The sequence below is a fragment of the Salvia splendens genome, chromosome 22 (assembly GCF_004379255.2).
Source record: "Salvia splendens isolate huo1 chromosome 22, SspV2, whole genome shotgun sequence".
NCBI lineage: Eukaryota > Viridiplantae > Streptophyta > Magnoliopsida > Lamiales > Lamiaceae > Salvia > Salvia splendens.
This window is the reverse complement of record NC_056053.1, coordinates 21,552,706-21,567,737: the sequence shown is the minus strand read 5'-3', so window position 1 is coordinate 21,567,737 and position 15,032 is coordinate 21,552,706. Positions and strand designations below refer to the sequence as shown.

At 32.6% G+C, this 15,032-nt stretch overlaps 1 protein-coding gene, 3 non-coding genes and 1 pseudogene across 4 annotated transcripts; 4 read left to right on the top strand and 1 right to left on the bottom strand.

Moving 5' to 3' along the window:
• The first annotated feature begins 303 nt into the window (after nucleotides 1–303).
• LOC121786069 (agamous-like MADS-box protein AGL65) lies at nucleotides 304–3,366 on the top strand. The gene is made up of 12 exons (XM_042184589.1): nucleotides 304–494; nucleotides 633–679; nucleotides 906–1,097; nucleotides 1,393–1,452; nucleotides 1,544–1,562; nucleotides 1,640–1,704; nucleotides 1,794–1,809; nucleotides 1,891–1,952; nucleotides 2,097–2,193; nucleotides 2,344–2,570; nucleotides 2,652–3,033; nucleotides 3,134–3,366. Exons 3-12 carry the CDS (start codon nucleotides 913–915, stop codon nucleotides 3,143–3,145), a joined length of 1,125 nt encoding a protein of 374 aa, XP_042040523.1. The 5' UTR covers nucleotides 304–494; nucleotides 633–679; nucleotides 906–912; the 3' UTR covers nucleotides 3,146–3,366.
• A 1,626-nt stretch (nucleotides 3,367–4,992) lies between these two features.
• On the top strand, nucleotides 4,993–5,067 carry LOC121788139. The gene has a single exon (XR_006047591.1). It is a non-coding gene; the product is annotated as a small nucleolar RNA Z267 (small nucleolar RNA).
• Nucleotides 5,068–5,131: 64 nt separating this feature from the next.
• Nucleotides 5,132–5,219, top strand: LOC121788140. The gene has a single exon (XR_006047592.1). It is a non-coding gene; the product is annotated as a small nucleolar RNA R44/J54/Z268 family (small nucleolar RNA).
• An 85-nt stretch (nucleotides 5,220–5,304) lies between these two features.
• LOC121788141 lies at nucleotides 5,305–5,394 on the top strand. The gene has a single exon (XR_006047593.1). It is a non-coding gene; the product is annotated as a small nucleolar RNA R44/J54/Z268 family (small nucleolar RNA).
• Nucleotides 5,395–8,613: 3,219 nt separating this feature from the next.
• On the bottom strand, nucleotides 8,614–9,328 carry LOC121786911 (annotated as a pseudogene).
• Nucleotides 9,329–15,032: the final 5,704 nt, after the last annotated feature.

Genomic DNA, 15,032 nt, shown 5'->3' with positions numbered 1-15,032 from the left:
TTTAGACGGAGAAGAGAATACAATTTTGAGGATGTGTTACAAAATGGGGGGTGAGCTCTTGGAAGCCACACCCCCAAACTATCTACTCCCCGCCCATGTGGGATGGCAAATATTTTGCCAAATTTCAACAAGTTTAACTTCCATCAATTTTTAAAACAAAAATAAACATTATTTTATATTCTTTTACTTGGTTTTATAATATAAAATTAAAATTTTAAAATATTAGGTCCGTACGCGCATCTGGTGAAGGCAGGTTCGGTTATCGTTTTAACTGCCGAAATCATAGTACAACCTGTTGTCTGCTTCTCCTTCCTTCTCCCTTATCCATCTCCTTCTCCTTCTCTTTAGCCTTCTCTTTCTCTCTCTCATTGCATACCTCCCTTCAAATCATTCACTCCTCCTCCTTCCCCTGTTTTCTCCTTTTTTTTATTTTCCTCAACCCAATATTGCAGCTTACATCATTCATCCCTTCATTTGGATATCCAATTTTTTAGGTCATTTTCCATTTGCATTTTTATGCATATTGTTGCCACAATGCCAAAAGGGGTTTCAATCTTCGAATGAGGGACTGTCTCACATTCAAATCTTTATTTTCTGATTCCTACTTTTAATCCCTTGTTTGTGAAATACAGGATTTGTATCTCGGAATTTGCACTTGTTTGGAGGGTTGTGCATCAAGGTGCTTGCTTGTTGTTATATAGTATTAGGAAAGATTGCTTTTTTATAATCTGAAAATGTGTGATTTTGATTCTTAGTCATGTAAAGTTGATCTCCATTTTGATGTTTTTTACTTTATCAAAAGCAATGAATGGTTTAGGACAATACATTAAATGGAGATGGAAATAGTTCAATCTGTTTCATTGTATGAATTTGGAAAGTTGACATAGGGATTTGTTGGTTTGAAGTTGTAGGATGGGAAGGGTGAAGCTGAAGATTCAGAGATTGGAGACTCTGAATAGCCGGCAGGTTACGTATGGAAAACGAAGGGCTGGAATCTTGAAAAAAGCCCAAGAAATTTCTGTTTTATGTGACATTCCCATTGTACTTATCATGTTCTCTCCATCTGGGAAGCCATCTATATTCTGCGGCCAACGAAGGTAGCAATCAATTACATCGATAGTTTGGACTTTAAACGAGGTTATCATTCGTTTATTCTGCATGATCATGTTGATGAGCAATGAGATATACATGGAAAGCCTCTTCTCTAGAGTGCTTGTAGCTTATACGTTATCGTTGTAAGCTCTGTAACAAGGTTGATGTTGAAGAATAAGGTCTTGTAGTATCTAAGACTGCATGTTTTTAGACAACCAGGAACCTGCTGTTTCTTGTGTACATTCCATCGAACTGGCTTTAGAATGGATATGTCGTGATTCGTCTTCTTTTTGGTTTCAGCAACATCGATGAAATGATAGCAAAATACGCGCAACTTACACCAAAAGAAAGGGCAAAGAGGTACTGATAATTGTAGCACATGGTTATCTGTCAATTCGTTTAAAGGGCTGTCATAATAACGCGGTCTCTTTTCGTTCTGAATTTCAAACAGGAGGTTGGAGAGCCTTGAAGTAAGTTTAATGTGAACTATGCTTGTTTACCTTTATGTTGTTCTTGAAATGTAAGTGAAGATGTTATGATGTGATAGACTTTAAAAAGAAACTTTAAGAAGCTTGACCAAGATGTTGATATAGAAGAGTTTCTTGATACAAGGTAAACTATTCCCTCTGTGGACCATTTTAACTGCTTAAGCCCTATGCAGTTTCTGATGTTTTTTTCCTTTTCTGATTTTCGTTTGGCAGTACTCCATCTATTGAGGTACACTCACTAGCCATAAGCCATATGAGAGTCGAGTTGATCGAACTCTTGAAATGCCTAATGTGTTCTAATAATTGATAGGAAATGCAAAACCGAGTAATGTCTCTTCAACTTCAACTCGATGAAGCACGTGAAAGAGTAAGGTAAAAAATCTCAGGTCTTTTGGTTCATAAACTAAGCAGTGATGTGTATCTTCTCAAAAATCATGATTCAAATCTGTCTATGATTTCCATTCCAAGCTGAATTGCTTGTTGATATTTGAACTGAAGTGTTTCATTTGTATTCAGATGGTGGAGTAATCCTGACACTATTGAAGACGTCGAACACCTGAATCAGATGGAAGATTCTCTCCGGGAATCGCTGAACAGGACTCAAGTAACTAAGGTACCTAAGTAGACTTTATGGGCCATTTCAATAAGTTGAAGCTCAATCAAAACACAAGGTCAAATAGAGTCGAAACAGTAGGCGCAAACGCAAAACATGTAGGCTAACCGTGATGAATATAAGCTTACTGATATCATTTTCCTTCAACAGGAGAAGATTTTTAAGGAACCACTCATTCAGTTTGATTGCACAAGCCAGGTGTGTGGAGACTTTGGCAGAGTTTACGAGCAAGAACTTCCCAAACCGCAGTTCCCAAACGCCATGCCTTTTCCCTTAGCAACAACCAGTGATCAGGACTGCACGAACCAGTCGTGGCTTCCTGGTGGAGAGGCTCAACATATGATGCTACCGGGGGAACCCCAGTTCTTGGGAAGCCGGTAACCTTATCTTTGTTTTTTCACATATATCCATGTTTATGACTTGTATTGAGGTAACTTCATTTCAATTTGTGTCATCAGAGATATGGAATGCTCGAGAGATGCATCCTTCCCAACGTGCTCGGGTTACTTTGCTGATGTGAAAGAACAGGAGCTTGAGAATTCAAGACAGATGAAAACTGAGAGACTAGAGGAGGGCTTGACAGTTGATGATTACACATATTCTGCTCAGTTGAGGCTTCCTCTTGGCGATCAATATCCCTATAGTTCGTTCGGAAATTTAAGTTTTCCCGACATGATGGAGACCGGAAAGGATGCAAATTTTCAACTGAGTAGCTTGGACTACCAGATAAACGGGAATTTCGACCTTCCAAGATCTGTCTGCAACAACTTCCCTCCTAGTTTGGTTCCTGCAGCTGGCTCGTGCGCCATTTCCATGCTAAACGATCACTCTTATCCTCAGGTGAGCACGTCTCGATTTTTTGATATGTGTAACAAATTTTCAAATTGTAACTAACTTTTAGCTAGCAAACTTGATGCAAACTACTTGTCATTTTTTGCAGCCTCCAAACTAATGCAGTGATTGACTCGAAGTGTGGATCGCACGCAGCTTGCTCGAGTTTACTGGAGTTGAGAAAATATATGCATAATACATGTAGCTGAGTTGATCAAGCAAAGAGGATTATGAACAAATTGGTGCATAGAGAATTGGTTTAGTTTTGTAGGAATACAGAGATAATACATTGTGTTGGCTAAAACTGAAAGAAAGGTGCATGTGTTTGTTGGAGTTTTTTCATTGATGATGAGTGAGAATGAAATAGATGTAGCACTATGTATCAAATTTTAGACATAAACAGCTTAAATTTCAGACAAAATCAACCTCAATTACATCCTTTTAAGTATTGATTTTAGCTCTTGAATGTCTGTATCATTGATGGGTCCGAAAGGTGCAGCAGCAGGTTGTCGAACGGCGCTTTTCCGGTGACTTTGTGCTGGATGATGAATGCTAAGAAGGCCAACATTGCAAGCCTCCCTACCTAATCCCTACAAACACACACAATTAAAATCTGGATATATCGAAAATTTCTAATTCCCAAATACCATATCATAGGACGACTTTCGAAAATTGATTGTTTATAAAATGGGTTGATTGATATGAATATAAAAGGTAGTGGCGGTATAGTTATTCAAAATGCAATACGGAATATTTAGGAAATTGACTATAAAAGGTAGTGGCGGTATAGTTATTCAAAATGCAATACGGAATATTTAGGAAATTGACTAAAGTAGTAAAATGGAAAATGTTTGATGGAATCTAAGGAATAAGCAAAGTAATAGTTATATATAGGTGAATTGTTTGTTTCAAATATTGAATGTTACACTTAGAGCATCTCTTATGGCGCCCCTCCGGTAGGACGTCCGGTCGGACACCGGGAAGGGCGACCGGGACGTCCGCCGTTGGGAGGTCGAAGGTCGGATACGGACGTCCCGTGAGGACGTCGGGTGTCCTCGGACGTCCCGGCGACAGGCGGGCGGACGTCCGCCACTGTGGCTTCAAGTCGGACGTCCGGTCGGACGTCCCGTTTTAATTTTTTTTTAACTCTATATATACGGCTAGTTGAATTTTATTTCATTCGCACCACTTGTGTTAATAACAAGTTTCTCTCTCTGAGGGGTTGACGTGATAATGTATGCATTTTTTTTTACTAGTATGTAATTTTTTTTTTCGAATCATGTATGTTTTTTCCGATGCAGTTGTTAATTTTTCTCGTTCGTATTCTCGGTCAAATTTTATTTTCCGTAAACGTAAATTGTTTTATTTGTGAATTTATGATTTTTTTATTGCGGGATGTCCTAGTGGGAAGGGCGATGGGAAGGGCGGATTATGCAGGGGATGTCCTAGTGATGTGGCAATGGGGTGGGATGTCCTAGTGACGTGACAGGAGGTGTTTTTGGGATGTCCTAGTGAATGTCCGAGTGGGACATCCGCCCACTGGAGATGCTCTTACACTTACTTGGACAAAAAATTTGGGCCAAATTTATTTTGGTTGCATTTTTAGAGCCCAAATTTTGGGGCCTAACCCTAGCTACCGAGTCGCCGTAATTTAAAGAATCATCTATATATATACGGCCCCTCAATTCGTAGTCTTATCATAAACCCTAATTCCCAATTTCTAAACCCTTGATTCGCTGTTTTCATTCTTGGTCAATTGCTTTCTTCAAAAATCATCTTCTTAGTTTTCGATTTCAGATCCTTTTTGTATTTATTTGATCAAGTTTTATGCAAGTGATGGTTTTCAAAACGTATCTTACTCCGAATTGGAGAAAGCTGATACTTTTACACGGAAATCAGAATCTCTGATGCATTTTTTTTATGCTTGAAGTTATTTTTCTAGAAATTGAGAATGTTTCTTGGAATGCCCTTTCGCCGATGATGGTGTTAAATATACTTTGAGTGAATTCATCATTAAGAAAAAAACTTATACAGCTGAGGCTTTGAGGCATTTGCATTTATATTTTCATTTCACATCATAAAATTATGTTCTTATTTATATGAATTTGAAGCAGGTGATGATAAAAAAGACAGGGACATCAGAACTCCTTTTGGAGTGAAGATGACTAGTCTAATGGGAATCTCTCTGATGCTTAAAATTCTCTAGTTTTTATTCAAATTACTGCCAAAATTAATTATGTTTTTCATCATTATATGATGATTTATTTAGATATGAAGATGGAAGCAAGTGATGATAGAAAAGACAGGGACATCAGAATTCCTTCTGGAGTAATGATAGACTTAGTCTAATGGGAATCTCTCTGATGCTCAATTGTCAAATTTGATTACTGTTAATGTGTGATAATCTGCATTACAATGTTTATAGCTATTACTCTAGTAGAGTATATGTTGTGAATGGGATGGCCTATGATGCATAACATTGTTTATTATTGAGTTTTACAACTTTGATTGTTTCTATGAATCATCGTAGCTGAGGCCTTATTTCCTTCCATCTTGTGTAACAGAATAAGTTCATATCAGTTCTTTTATTTGTAGATTGAATTTTTTGTTGATGTTAGATTGTTTGCCAATGATGCATTTTCTAAAAATATATTACCAGATTGAGGATGTTGATATTTTGAATTGTCACTACCTCTGAGGCAAATCATCTATGTATCTTGTTTTTTTCTCATCTTTTTTTCATACACGAGTCATGAACTATTCTTTAAAGTAACTTTTAAATAATGATTAAAATGTATTTTCACGTATATTTGAAAATTAATGGAGTACAAATAATGAAAATTAATTCATTTGGTCCCCGTGAGACTTGGGTTAACTCTGCATTGGGGCTGTGTCCCTACGAATTTCCAAGCTGTTTTGGCCAATCTGAGGAAAATATTTATAACTTTATTTTGAAACTATAATTAAAATGTTGTAATTGTGTTCAGTAAATATGTCCTCGTTTGTAACCATCAAAAAGACCAGTCTCCTCAAATTTAGTCGATTTAATATGGGGTGTGAATGCTTCAATTAGGGATGTCAATCTAGCCTGAAACCTGTCGGTCAACCTGAATAACCTGCTAAAATTACAAGTTTAGGGCCAAAAAAATTGCAACTCAGATACAAAATAGGGCTACATGGGCTGACCTATTGGGGACGGTGGGTTATGCGGGCTGGCCCATTGGTTAAGCATTTAAAATAAAAATATAATTAAAGTTTTGGGTTATATACTTACATGAAGTATATATGGTAATTATAATATTAAATGCAATACTTATATGAAGTATATATGATTATTATGTCCTCTTTCTCAAATTGAACGTTAGTGTTATATGGAATATAGATGTTATTAATATTTACTGAAGCTTTAAAAGGTATTGATGTAGAAGAATGTCATTCAACTCTATGGAGTTTATCTATACTATCATTTTCAACTACTTTGAATTTATTTTTGGGTATACAAAAGAATGTCATTCAATCCCTTTGAAATGCATGGTTTTCATTTAATTGTGTTGGATTCACGTGTGCTACTAATTCACGATATGTTTATGTATTTTGTTTTAATTTTCAATTACTATTATTTTTTTTCTCTTGATCACTTTGATAATAATTTACTATTTGCGACCATCTGTTTTTTTATAAGTTAGAATATTGGATTGGATAGAAAGTAACACATAAGATCACTTTAAACCTTAATAGCCCGTGTTTTAGCTCGAAACCCGAAGATTTAGGGTCAGGGCCGAAATTTATAACTCGAAAATTACACAACCTGAATAATCAGCACCCAAATAGCCGAACGATACGAGTGAATTGGCCCGAACTCGAGCGAGTTAGCCCAATTGACATCCCTAGCTTCAATATAGGATTTCATTGGACCATGATAATGGACAATCTATGTTTGGTAAAAGTGTTTACATTATAATGAATTGTTATAAGGTTCAATTGAAAAAATAATTCGGTATTAAATCTTACAATAATGCTATGTGGCCATAATATGGCCAGCCACACAATGACATTTTTATAAATAATTATTAAAGTCAATGCAATAAATTAATAGTAATAGTTAGTGCTAAGATAATTTTACTTAATTACCCTTTTCTAAATTTTTTTACTTCAAATTTAAATTTACAACATTCTCTCTCCATAATAATTTATGCACAATTTATTTTGACTTACCTTTTAATTTGTCTATTTCTAATCATTATTATTTAGCATTCTCTCTCCATAATTATTTAGCATTCTCTCCACATTAGCATCACAATTTACGAGCCCTGTCAATAATTTATGTATTAAACACTAAGGTGTATTATAATCTAATAATAATATATTATAGTGTACTATGATATTCGATTATTAGATTGTGAAATATTATGACAACATAGTATTGAAACTTAATATTAAGTTATAACTAAATTATGAATTTATAATAGCTTTTTCGTCATACTTAATTTACAAAAATAAAAATAATAATAGTACTGATAAAAATATTTCTTAAGATTACAGTATATGTCGAGTAATATTATTTTAAATAAACATCTGAATAAAAAGCAAAAGGATATAAAGTACTCTAATAAAACGTAAATATCTTCTAAAAATAATAAAAACATTGTTGGATGGATGAATATAAAGTACTTACTTTATAAACTAAGGTAAGGGGTAGAGTTGTCTTAAGAGTTTTGATACTTTTAAGGTGAGTTAATTATTAAGTGAACTCATTTAATTTTTAGCTAAAAGACAAATTATGGCTAGCCATAATATGGCCATTTAGCACCTCATGCATATCTAAATATTTATACTAGTAGTCTTTTGGGATGAATTTTGGATGATTTTACTATCTCTTGCATATCTCAATATTTTATTTTATTCATAGTAAAGCTGAATGATTATAACTAAATATTAACATATACTCTATCTAGCGATTAAAAAAATGGAAGAATGAGATTGGGTTTTAAAATCTCTGCACATTTATGCTGATAAAGGTCATTATTGTCCATTCCGTTTCTAAAATGGTCGTTGAAAATTGAAATACATTGTTTTTCTTTAGAAATGATCTCCACTATTTGATATAAATCCTTTAAACATGATCTGATACGTCTACGAAATGACATAACTATACCACAATAAAGGCCTAAAATGGTTATTTTTGCAAATTACATTACATCAAGTTAATAAAATGACTGTCACTCCTTGTATGATCTAAAAATTAACCTCCGTGTTTACAAACTTTGAAAGTTCTAAAACAAAATCTAATTTATCCATTTTTTTTATTTAATGATTGGGATTTGATTTCTAATGAGTATTAAAGTTTAGTTATTAACAGATCACAACATGTAAGTTACTTCAAAAAAAACAGAGCCTTGCCTATGGAAAGAGCAAGAGTGATCAAAGATGGAAACAAGGACCCCATCGATGAAAAATTATTTACATTTGAACCAAAATAAAAGATACGTAAATAAAGAATATGTAATGAGCAATTCCATAACTAATGATCTTATTTTCTAATCCAACAACATGGCATTCATTGCCCTCATTCACACCTCTATCAACATGTCATCTTCTCATGCTAAACACACCCTCTTCTTCCCTTCCACAACCCTTTGATATTGAATCATTCCCCACCAAATTTCTTGAAATCAGACCTCGAGAGGCCAATGCAGCCAGCTCCGATTCATCCAGACCCTTTGCTGATCCGAGACTCCACGAGCCACTGCCATGTCTAGCCAATGCATCCTTGAATTTCTTGATCTGAAACACTCATCAATCAGCACCAGAATTACGAAAAAAAAACGCGGTCCCTCACCGTTGCATTGGAGCAGCTGAAGCTGCAAGCTCCGCCCTCTGCACCTCTGTATAATCTAAAGAAGGGCAGAACTTGAATATTGAGGGCTTCACACATCTCCTTGTGATCATCATAGTTGATTTGGAGGAAAAAGGGAATTAGGGTTCATTTCAGCAAATTGACATATCTGTTCAAGATTAGGCAATCATCAATAATCAATAACAGGATTAGGAAAAAAAAAGATTAAAGATTGTACCTTTGGATGCAAAGTATCTGTTCAAGATTAGGCAATTATCAATAATGAATAATAGGACTACAAAAAAAAAATTTAAAGATTGTACCTTTGGATGCAAAGTTATACAACCTCCACAAGCAGGGGAGTAGAAACCTACTACAGCCAATCTCTCACCACCATTCAACAATGAATCAACAAGTTCTTGAGCTGATTCAATCTCTATCATGTTCTGATGAGGATTTTTTTCTCACCATCTCACTGAGTAAAATCATTAATAAACATCAAAATTGACAAATTATACAAAGCTTAATGCAATACATAAATAAGGAGATAGATACTTGCATTGACTAAATTTGTAGCTGGTTTCTGATCTAACAAATGAAGGGTTTTGCCTAAACATTCTCTGGGATTGGATGACTCTCTAAAATGAAGAGTCTGTATTGAAGAACAAACTCTAAAACACCCTTTTGCTCTGTTCTTGAAAGCAAGATCATTGGACCCATAAACAGAGCGTCCAGCCTTCAAACAACAAGACATATCTCCAAGATTTCAACTTTTTATTTCAACAAACGGACCCTTCTTGAACAAACGAGCAAACAAGAAAGCCCGCCAAGAAAATCAAGAGAAATGTGCTAGGAACCAAGGGGGGGAAATAGGGTTGTTTGTTGAGTAGAAATAGGTGTCTGTGGTTTTGTCTTTGTTGAAATTTCTGTGAGAGGAGCTTTAAAATAATCCAAAATGTAATGCAAAAGGGTGTAGTGTGTGAGAAAAAATTCCCTACTCTAGAAATACCAAGGTGGCAATCCTATTTGGTATGTCACACCAATAAATTTTTGACATCTGGAAATATATATTGCACCAATTCCAACTAGGTAAATAAATTATGGAAACACTCTAAATATAACCTCACACTATTTATTATAGGAAAAGTTTTTGCATATTCCACATATAAACACCACATATATACACATAATATAAGTATTCCATTAACGGTTCATACATGATACATACAATTTGCATGATAAAATTGATTCATATAATACAATTAATGTGCAATAATAAAATAAATCAAGATAATATTCTGAATCTTTGCTTTTGTTAACTTAATTTATAGGATTCATATAGTTCTTGATTTATTTTATTGTTAAACTGACACATTTATTATATGAATATTATATATTATGTTGAATTATAGAAATAGTTAGTAATAATAATAATAATAATAATAATAATCATAATAATTTTGTTACATTAATCCTTTTTTTTTGGTAAAATGTATATCATGTAAAAACTTTATAAATAAAATACGACAATGATTATTGTATGAAATAGAAATTAAACTTGAAATTGTAAAAAAAATTAAATTACTACTCCTATAATATAAGTGATCGTGACGCCCAATCAAAAATTTTAAATAAAATAAAACAAGTAATAATTCCAATTAAAAGGTATAAAAAACTCTCTTCCAAACAATAATAAAATATATATTATGTGTATAAACTCTGTTCAAAACGATAATAAAATATATTTTTATGTTTATAAAATATATTACGTACGTATTAGTTCTAATTAGTTCAATAGTATTATTTGCACATTAAAAATCAGTAATAGTTCTAGTAAATTAAAATAAAACAAGTAGCAGTAGACATTAATTTAAATTTTATTATTGTACTTTAATTGAATGAATACTATATGAATCAATTTTATCATTGCATATATGAACGTCAATGGATATATGTGTGTATATATGTAGTCAATGTATTATCTATGGAATATGCATAAACTTTCCATGTAATTAATAGTGTGGGCTTATATTTAGAATGTTTATATAAGGTATTGATCTAGTTGGAATTGGAGCAATATATATATCCAAATGTCAAAATACTATTGATAGGATATACCATATATGCTTTCCACCATGGTATACTGAGACAAGACCACTTAACTTTTTCTCGTAGTGTGGGGCATGCGATTACCTTTATCCAGATTATTTCTGCAAGTGGTGGTTTTTTATTCAATTAAGGAAATTAATGTTGCCTAAAACTATGGTATGGAACTATGGATAGAGGTGAAAGTGATGATTAATTCGAGTAATGTGATAATAAAATGGGATGGTGCTGAGATTACGGAGGCTTGTTTATAGGATTGATTCTCTTCTTGATCTCATGATTTTGTTTTGGGATCAGCTAGCCTGCAGATCTTTTTTTTTTATTATTCTACTTCGTTTTCTATTTTGAGTCATATTTTAATAGAGTTTTGGAGTTCATAAGCTCTTTACTAATAAATTCATGATAGTAATTCAGTTTATTTTCTTGCAAAATAGGAGTAAAATAATTTCCTTGGAAATGAGATCTTTATTTCTTAAAAATAATGAGACAACGGATAAATGTAATTGTGGGTCCCACCAATGCCATATCCAAAAGTGGTTCAAGAAAAAGAAAATGATTTGTATATGAAAGAAACGTGATGATTTAAGTAATACTATTTTGAATAAAAATAATTAAAATTGGGTTTTATTTTATTGCTGCAAAAAGGCAAATCGTCGTCTTGACGGTCCCTACACTCCTACCCGACATCATGTGAGAGGGTTAAATCAGGGTACGCAATAGCCTGTTAAGGGGGAGGCCTAACCCACTGGCTGCCAGAAGCCGATGTCCCAAGCCCTCATACTTGTGCCTGAGAGATGGAAACAACTACACGATAGTAGTGAGATTCGAACCCAGGCTCATTGGAACAAGATCTGCCCCTCCATTGCCAACTGCGCTGCCCCTGCGGGCATTGGGTTTTATTTTATAGATTTTCTTTATTTACAGAGTATAACTTACTATAATTTTATTTTTCTATTTTGGTGTGTTCATAATTTATGTCGGTCTATTTTGGTAAGTTTCTAACTTTTAGGGTCTGTTTGGTACGCCTGCGCGCGAACACACACTATACGGTCATTAAAATCACACTAAGCACACATGCAACGTGTGTGTGCGTGAATGTGTGCCAGTGTGTGCAAGTGTGTGTGAATGTGTGCAGTGTGTGTGAATATGTGTGTGTAGTGTGTGCAGGTGTGTGTGAATGTGTGCAGTGTGTGTGCACTGTGTGAGAGAATGTGTGCAGTGTGTGTGCACTGTGTGAGAGAATGTGTGCAGTGTGTGTGAATGTTTGTGTAAGAATGTGTGTATTGTGTGTGAATATGTGCCGTGTGTGTAATTTAATAAATATTTGAAATTCTACTATCTTTTGATATGGAATTCAAATTATAAAATTGGAGGATATAGAATTGTAATTCAATTACAAATCCAAAAATTTATATGATACCAAACACTAGATTTGAAATTGAAGGCTCCAACGTGCCTCTAATTCATACACCAAAAGTCTTATAAGATTGAGTCCACTTTCAATAAAATATTATAGTTATTTTTTCATTATATTTTTTAAAATTTATAGTATTAAAATTTGTGTCGCTTCTTATTAAGACTATTATTATGGACTATGAATTTTTATTTTATAATAAAATATTAGTGAAATCAATTAATTAAATATCAGAATTAAATACCATTAATAGGATATTACAAATGGTAAATACGACAAATAATAGGTAGTAGTAGTAGTAATTATAAATTTGCTACTAAATTAGTGAGTTTTCTCCAGTTTGAGGATAAAAAATTATCACACGTGTGTAGTACGACCGTTTTATTGCATTTTCGTTTCAATAACTCTCCACACTCGTTTAATTAATATTTTTAAAATATGGCGTTAACAATTGAAATCACCAAGTTCTAATATTATGTAACATTTAAAATATATGGAAATCATATCTGGCATAATTATTGATATATAGTCGTTAATTGTGACATAGTGGTTAAAGAAATAAATTAAATTTCATAAACAAGTGTGCCAACTCGAATCCAGGCTCCTAACAAGGTGAGTTAATAGTTTATACAATCTGTCACGTGTGATCCGATTCATCCAATTAGATTTGCAATTTACACATTATATTTATAATAATGTGGTCAGTATACAATTGGACCCAATTAATTAGGGGTTAATTAGTTTTCGATTTCAGCAAAAGTTTTCACTAAATTTGGAATTGTGAGATACACTTTTCAATCATAATGAAAACTTTGGGTGCTAATGTAGATGTTAGTAAGCTAATTTTGTTTATTTCATATCCCATTAAAAACATGAAACTGGAAAAACAGGGATAAAAATAAAGCAAAACACATCCTTAAATCCTTGTACTTTGATTATTTATTTCAACAGGTCCTTATACAATTTTTTCATTTTAGTAAGTCCTTATTTTTTTATATTCAATATATTCCAATCCTTATTTGACGGAACCGTTAACTTTTCCGTTATAAAATACTAACACATCATATATTAATTATTTAAATATATTCCATCTAATATCCTACTTGAAAAATACGAACATAACATAAATATAAAAAAAAGATAAAAACAAAAAAAAAACTAAAGAATTCCAAATTGTTAAAAGAATTTATATCATTGGAACCAAATATAATTTTTTTGTTTTTCTTTTTATCTTTTTTGTTTATATTAATGTTATTTGCATATTTTCCAACTAGGATATTAAGTGAATATATTTAAATAATTAATATATGATGTGTTAGTATTTTACAACGAAAAAGTTAACAGTTCCGTCAAATAATGATTGGAATGTATCAAATATAAAAGTATAAGGACTTACTAAAATGAAAAAATAGTATAAAGACCTATTGAAACAAACAATCAAATTAGACTTGGCATATTTTTCAATTATGAAAGGTAAGTAATTTTTATAGCACTTCATAATGGTGTATAATTACGAAAAAAAAAATCATGGCACATCTAAAACATTAAAAAAATCATAATATAATCCAAAATTTCTCATAAAATTGTGCTAACCCATAAGTTGCGGATTCCAACATTTTTGTGTCAAGCAAGAAACATGATACGCATCTATTTTGTACTACTATATTTTTTTCTCAAAATTTAATTATATAGTAAAATAAAAGTGATTTTATTCGTAGCTTTTATTTTTTTGATGTACTAGTTTAATAAGGCAATCTGTAAGGCTGAACCACATAAAAAAAACATCTAACAACCAAGGCAAAAAAAATAAAAAACCTAGTATACAACAATTTACTAGACCTAAAAAATAGATAAATAGTTTTGATCGCATTCAATTTGAGAGAGAGTGATAAAATTAATTTCTTTTATCAAACAAATACACCTAAATACCAAAATTAATGGACGCGTCACGCACCTACGGGATCCGATATAACGCTGGAAACAAATAATGCAATAATTATTTTTGTCAGTGTTTAATTTCTCAACCTATATAACACAATCTCGAATCATCAATTCTGAATCTAGATCTTGTTCTTGTCGGTATTTTCCGTACTATATTATTACTATTAATTGGTAAATTTAATTAGTGAATACGGATAACAAAATTTTTAGCTTAAGTGGCAAAGCTAAAGTGCTCGACTCGATGATTCGCAAAGTTGGATATATGGTTGTAGAAGATTGATGTTCTAATAAGTTGGCATTTATCAAAGACAAAATTTGACTGTGCCCACCTCGAGAGTGATAGAGTCCCACTTTAGTAAATTCCATTTCAAACAAATAATTGACTACATATTCAGTTTGGGAGCTATAGGGATAAAATAATACTCGTTCCGTTTCTTTAAAAATAGTACTAACTCTTTCATTTTGATCCGCTTTCTAAAAATAAAAATTTTATCATTTTTAAAAAATAACCTCACAATCAACTAATATTAATTCAACTAATTTTTCCTTTCATCTCTCTTACTTTACCCATTTTTCTCTTCATCTCTCTTATTTTACCAATTTTGTATTAAAATCCTTTTTGTTTTCAAAGTTTCTATTTTTAGGAAACAGATTGAGTAACAGGATATTGGTCCCTACTCCCTAATTTTGACCAAAATCTGATATTTTTCT

What these genes read in the sequence shown, in the direction of transcription:
- LOC121786069 (XM_042184589.1), top strand. Translation starts at nt 913, where the DNA reads ATGGGAAGGGTGAAGCTGAAGATTCAGAGATTGGAGACTCTGAATAGC. An exon ending in GAAGCACGTGAAAGAGTAAG is followed by an intron (nt 1,953 to 2,096) that starts GTAAAAAATCTC and finishes ATTTGTATTCAG; the next exon opens with ATGGTGGAGTAATCCTGACA. An exon ending in CCCCAGTTCTTGGGAAGCCG is followed by an intron (nt 2,571 to 2,651) that starts GTAACCTTATCT and finishes TTGTGTCATCAG; the next exon opens with AGATATGGAATGCTCGAGAG.